This window comes from Halichoeres trimaculatus, unplaced genomic scaffold, assembly GCF_033239565.1.
Source record: "Halichoeres trimaculatus isolate MK-OKI-2021-1 unplaced genomic scaffold, fHalTri1.1 fHalTri1_scaffold_12, whole genome shotgun sequence".
NCBI classification, from domain to species: Eukaryota; Metazoa; Chordata; class Actinopteri; order Labriformes; family Labridae; genus Halichoeres; species Halichoeres trimaculatus.
Window position 1 is genome coordinate 24,628,305 of NW_027437190.1, and position 5,968 is coordinate 24,634,272.

General features: G+C 41.2%; 2 protein-coding genes across 2 annotated transcripts; one reads left to right on the forward strand and one right to left on the reverse strand.

The window, feature by feature from the left end:
- Positions 1-299: 299 nt before the first annotated feature.
- On the reverse strand, positions 300-1,642 carry LOC141801008 (uncharacterized). Its single transcript, XM_074683896.1, has 4 exons — positions 1,517-1,642; positions 1,359-1,410; positions 1,112-1,262; positions 300-1,010 (listed from the first exon to the last, which is right to left on the reverse strand). Exons 2-4 carry the CDS (start codon positions 1,396-1,398, stop codon positions 434-436), a joined length of 768 nt encoding a protein of 255 aa, XP_074539997.1. The 5' UTR covers positions 1,399-1,410; positions 1,517-1,642; the 3' UTR covers positions 300-433.
- Positions 1,643-4,345: 2,703 nt separating this feature from the next.
- On the forward strand, positions 4,346-5,362 carry LOC141801167 (uncharacterized). Its single transcript, XM_074684122.1, has 3 exons — positions 4,346-4,390; positions 4,504-4,654; positions 4,784-5,362. Exons 1-3 carry the CDS (start codon positions 4,351-4,353, stop codon positions 5,358-5,360), a joined length of 768 nt encoding a protein of 255 aa, XP_074540223.1. The 5' UTR covers positions 4,346-4,350; the 3' UTR covers positions 5,361-5,362.
- Positions 5,363-5,968: the final 606 nt, after the last annotated feature.

Below are 5,968 nucleotides of genomic sequence, written 5' to 3' on the forward strand. Positions count from 1 at the left end.
CATGTAGCTCTGTGGCTTGTGATGAAAGCACACACTCTTTATGTTCATGCAGGTAGTGATGTGAATTTGTCAAAACACTGTGCCCTCTGAGAGTGATTATCTTTTTGTGAATGTGATCGTACTTGTGATAAACTTCACTTCACAGACTGAAAAAGGAAGAGACTCATGCACTTTCCAGATCAAACCTTTTATTCCTGATAACTTACAGAAATTGCTTCCCAAACTCCCCACACACTATAAAAACATTAAGTATTTACAAATCAAGTGCAAAGGTTTGCACCTTACAATAAATATTACGTTGTAGGTTTGCATCCAGCTGAATTTTTTTACAGTACATTTCATATGTTTAAATTATCTTCATGTTTCAAACAGAGGTAGACCAAACAAGGCGAGCATCATAAGAAATGATGGAGCACATGATATGGGGGTTGACTTAGTTGGCTTCCACAAAGGACTGGTACAGAGCCATGAGCTGGGCCTGGAGGTCCTGGGCGTAGGGGTCCAGCTTTTCCTTCAGGTCCTCAGCATAAGGGGCCACCATCTGTTTCACCAGGTTTGCTCTCTGAACCAGCTCCAGCTGCACCTTGTCGCTCATGGGGGCCACGCTATCCTGGAAGTCCTGTAGATGCTGATCCACCCTCTGTTTCAGGTCATCAGTGTAGGGCCCCAGCTGAGCCTGCAGCTCCTTCACGCTCTGCTCCAGACTGCTCTTCAGCTCCTCTGTCCTCTGCATCAGGGTGGCTCTCAGGGCCTCAGAGTCCAGGGAGTCAGCGTAGGGGGCCAGCTCCTGTTTCAGCAGGTCTACTCTCTCCTGGATCTTGGCCTTCATGTCTTCAGTGTAGGGTTCCAGCCTGTCCCTGACTGTGCTCAGCTCCAGGGTCAGCATGTTTCTCAGCACGTCAGCCTCATGTGTGATCTTGGTCACCAGGTCCTGAGCTGCAGGGGGGATTCTCTCCTGGAGAGTGATGGCGTATTTGCTGGCAAGGTCAGCACTTTCTGCCAGACGGGCACTGGAGGGAAGAAAAAATAACGATCAGACCATCAGAAGTTTTTAATTCTATTCCAGTCTTGATGGCTTGATGCTGATGATGTCATATGTTGCATGACTTACTTGACTTCCTGTCCAAACTGAGATTTCCTGATCATCTGGAGTGTTTCATCAGCTGTCTGGGTGGCTGTGGCAATGTGTTCCCAAAAAGCATCAGTCAGCACTTCCAGCTGAGGCTTTGGTTCATCAGCATAGAAGAGGTTGGCGTTACAGCCTGTAGGGAGGACACAGAAACACACTGAGCACAGTGCACATTTTCAAACATCCACCTTTTTAAATTGCTCTTAATTTCTGTTGCAATGCAACTTACCTGACAGAATTGCAATCGCAAGGACAACGAACACCTTCATGACTGCGGCTTTCTGAAAAACAATTAAGATCTAATTAACTCTAAAGCAACATTCAAATGAGAAATGAACCACTATTGAGCCATTAATTTCAAATCTTGAAGTTAAAATGTAGTCTTACCTGCTTTTGACTTGCGTATGTCTGAGCGTTCAATGTGTTTGTGAGTGTGTCTGACCCTCGCTTCCATATATACTGAAGTCAGATGACAGTTGTAGTCAAGAGCCCAAAGTCCAGTAGTCACTGCCAGGTTGTCATAATGGCTCTCTTCCTGTTTCTGCTCCCTCTTTAGGCTACCCTCACCTGACTGCCGAGGCTCTCATACAGACACACAGACATGAGGTTACGGAGTTATACAGCTTTAATAATTTTTTCCTAAATGTAAACCTGACTTCCAGCCCAAGAAGTACAGAAATAGATCCTCAATTGAAACATTCAGGATACAACAATTAACAGTCCACGCTGTCAGTGTTAACAGCAGATAACAGCAGATAACCTCAGAGTGCCAACAACAGTGGACTTTGTATTCAGGTCAAGCCATGTGAGAGGACAAGCACAAGGAACCAGCATCTTCTCAAAAAAATCAAACACCATTTCAATCTTTTCTAAAAGTTTAGTTCAATTTATGGCAGGACACCATCAGAAATATAGACATTAGAATAAACACAGACAACAGTTTTCAACCACCTGTCAGGATAGAGCCATACTTCAGGAAAGGCAAGCTAGACTGGATTCAACCAATTTGGTATGAAATATTCTAGATTTGGAAGAAAAAAGGAAAAACGTTTTAACAGTAAGGTTGAAATTTTCTGAAGGAGAAACTGTCTTAAAAGTATTGGAGCACATCATTGATGAGTAAAACTATGCAAACTGTACTTTTTTGAAAAAAGTGACAGATCTTACTTAGACATAAAATAGATAAAAAAAACAATCCAAAATATTTATCCAGTGGTTTGTCCGTAAAGGAGGTTATTTTTTGTAAACCTTTATTCAAACAGAAGAGTCATGCTGAGTTTAGTAATTTTTTTCTTCACGAGAGTAATGATATGTTACAACAGATGTACTGTTAACTAAATCTCTGAGAAGAAGCTAAACTGGAGATGTGTGTTATATTCATAAAAATGCGTCTGCCCCAAAGTCATTCCAAAGCATCCTAAAAACAGCTGATTGCATTTAATCAGCCTTTAACTGATTTTTTGTAATCTTAACAGTAGTTAACCATGATGTCTGTAGTAACTTACAGGGAAATGTCTTTGAAGACATAAATACAGAAATGATACTGAAATTTGGAAAAAATAGAAAATATAGAAAATTTGAAATATAGGACTGATGCCAAAACCCTTTTACAGTAACTTACCGTCAGCAATTTACCCAAATGTTAACTTAAGATACTTTAACATTTATAGCAGGTCTAGACCGTACAAGATGTTGTTGATGGTTACTGATGCTACCAGAAGTTTGTCACTGTTGTTTATTGCTCACCATTGTTACTCCTTTGAGTTTTTCCAATTGCTTTCTAATTTAACCACTGGCACACTGTATGAGACACACAGTGCTTTTGACTCAATCTGGTAATTTTTTTCTGTCCATTCTAATACTGGTACAAGTTTAACATCTATAATGTCGTTACTGCCTATTACTAACATATTAAAAAAAATACTGTTGAAGTTAGATAGCTTTTTTCTGACTTTTCTGTCTGGAGCACTTATCACAGGGAAACCATAGGATGCTATTTGGTGACAGGCTGTGCTAAACACTTAAAGGAAAGTCTTTCATATAACATGTAAAACCCAAACCCCTCCGTTGTGTTCTTCCACCAGATCATTGCATCAGGTGTCCTTACTTTTTCCTCCAAAGCTTCATCCCTTGATCTATTATATAGTGTCTTCTTTGTGACCCATCGTGTGATTTTTCTGTGATGCTAAAGACAATTTTCTTGAACGTGTACAAATAAAGTTTTATTCGATTCCAGTTTGTTCACTGTTCATTCAGTTCCGTGCACAAATATTTGTGCTAATATCACTTTGAAACCAACAAAATTTATTCAAGACAAGAGAATTTTTTGAAAATTAAATAGTCAAACTACTTAGGTTATTTTTGACAGGAAAAATGACCACATCAAGTTTTCTTGGCTCTTTTTTTAAGAATGTGTCATAGCACTCTGGGGCAAAAGGATTAAAATCTCTTTATGTAAATGTTCCTGTTTGGTGTGTCAGGAATAGGAAAAGCAGTTGCGGATCATGAATCTTTCCATGTGATCTGTAGCCTGGTGTGAACTGCAGCTACTTTGTCCTCTAGTGGTTGATGAAGTTCAGGTCTGCTAACCTTTGGCCGTGGTGACACATAAGGAATTTTGTACATTAGTATGACACAGAAACTAGAATCATGAGTAACTGTGACGTCTGCTGGCAACATGTCAGGCTAATAAAGATAACAGACTTTAGACATTTAGACATTTGTTTATCTCATCAATGCTGGACATCAAAGAAATAACAGGAGAGAGGTTTTGTCTGCTTTGCAAAGACTTATCAGTGAGTCTCACTTGTTGCCAAGTGTATGCAGGTCTGTGAGAGCAGGGTTCATTTCAGGTCGGTGATATGAAATCTGTTGCTCTGAATAAGGAAACATCTGGTAAAATCAAGCAAAGCCATAAAATATTGCTGAAACAATCATGCTTACTGATTAAATAAACATCTGGATTATAATCTCTTACGTGTGTATGCAGAATGTGTGTATGTGTTTGCAATATACACAGCCAGAGTAGTAAGAGAGAGTTAGTAAGAGAGTCCTCCATGGCACAAGATGTCACTGGGGGTAGCAGGGTGAGGCCAGGTGACAGCAAGGCACTAGTGTCTGGACTTTGGGATCATTACTGACCGGCCTGCTATATAAGCTGCAGAATCTCACCACCTCGACACAAGCAAGTGGACTTACGGAGAACCACTCTCAGGAGAGCCATGAAGGTCCTTGTTGTGCTCGTCTTTGCTGTTTTCACTGGTGAGTATGACAGAATTTTCTCATTAAAATGAACCAGGGCATTGCTGAGAAGTAATCATACAACAAGAGTGAATTCTTTAATGTTTCAACATCTCATTTCTTTTATCCTATAGGCTGCAATGCCAACCTCTTCTACGCTGATGCACCCAAGCCCCAGCTGGAAGTGCTGACTGATACTTTCTGGGACTATGTTGCCAAAGCTACCCAGACAACTGAAGAAGCTGTTCAGATGTTTAAACAGTCTCAGTTTGGCCAGGATATGACGTAAGTCTTGCAGAGACTCTGTGGTTTAATTTTCATGTTAAGTAGCCAAAGATACCTGATGTGCAATCCAAACAAGAAGGAGAAAAAAAAAAGACTAACTTTAATCTCACTGTTCACTCTCATGTCTAGTGCTCGTCTAACAGAGGGTGCTGATGCTGCCACATTGTACGCACAGAGAGTCCAGGAGCAGCTTCCCCCTGCAGCCCAGGACATGATCAACACAGTCTCCGTGGAGAGCTACGCCCTGAGACAGCGTTTGGAGAAGGAGATGGCCATTGTGCAGGAAAAGCTTGAGCCCTTAACTGAAGACATGAAGGTCAAGATCCAAGCCAAAGTGGACCAGCTGAGACAGGAACTGGCCCAACTCTCAGATTCCATGGACTCTGAAGCCCTGAAAACCACCCTGATGCAGAGGACAGAGGAGCTGAAGACCAGCCTGGAGGAGAACGTGAAGGAGCTGCAGACTCAGCTGGAGCCCTACACCGAAGACATGAAGAACAAGGTTGACCAGTACCTGCAGGAGTTCAAGGAGAGGATTGCACCTGTGTCAGAAAAGGTCCAAACCGATCTGGCTCAGAGAGTCCAGCAGTTGAGAGATATGGCTTTCCCTTACGTGGATAACGTGAGGGGTAAACTGGACCCCCTGACCCAGGATGCCCAGGCTCGTCTCAATGCCCTGTATGAGTCCTTTGTCAACACCAACTAAGTCATCAGGATAAAAACAGCTGCATCAGTATTCTCTGTAACCCAACACCTGTCATGTCGTCAAGTTTACAACCCTCAGCTATATTTTAAAAAGTTGCACATATCTTTAAATATATTTTAAGTATTAAAACAATAGTTAGTCACACATGTTGAGTATAATCTGTGACCACAAACTGTATTCTCTTCCTGTTTTTATGGAAATAAAGAAAAAAGTAAATGTTAAACTGCGAGTCTGTGTTGTTCAACAAGTACTGAAACAATGGAGGATGCTGATTTTTTGTGTTTTTAAATAACAGGGAAGTAACCTTTGCACATCTGTTCAATACAAACAGAATATAAGCACACATACATTTACCTGCAGGTCATATAAACCCAATAACTGTGTGAGCGCCATCTAGTGAGCATGACGAGTCACTTCATCTGAAGAGTGGCAGCAGAAAGTTGAGTCGTCTAAACTGAATGATGACCGGAGCTGTGAAAAGAACAACAGCAAGGGATTAAAGGGCAGTGACAAATGGGTAATTTAAGGTGAAAATGTAAAATAATTATACATATCTCTGGTTTCATCAAGGCGGGTACCCAGAATTTGGAATACAAATCACCCAATGA

What these genes read in the sequence shown, in the direction of transcription:
- LOC141801008 (XM_074683896.1), bottom strand. Translation starts at nt 1,398, where the DNA reads ATGAAGGTGTTCGTTGTCCTTGCGATTGCAATTCTGTCAG. An exon ending in TGCGATTGCAATTCTGTCAG is followed by an intron (nt 1,263 to 1,358) that starts GTAAGTTGCATT and finishes TCCTCCCTACAG; the next exon opens with GCTGTAACGCCAACCTCTTC. An exon ending in CAGTTTGGACAGGAAGTCAA is followed by an intron (nt 1,011 to 1,111) that starts GTAAGTCATGCA and finishes TCTTCCCTCCAG; the next exon opens with TGCCCGTCTGGCAGAAAGTG.
- LOC141801167 (XM_074684122.1), top strand. Translation starts at nt 4,351, where the DNA reads ATGAAGGTCCTTGTTGTGCTCGTCTTTGCTGTTTTCACTG. An exon ending in CGTCTTTGCTGTTTTCACTG is followed by an intron (nt 4,391 to 4,503) that starts GTGAGTATGACA and finishes TTTATCCTATAG; the next exon opens with GCTGCAATGCCAACCTCTTC. An exon ending in CAGTTTGGCCAGGATATGAC is followed by an intron (nt 4,655 to 4,783) that starts GTAAGTCTTGCA and finishes TCTCATGTCTAG; the next exon opens with TGCTCGTCTAACAGAGGGTG.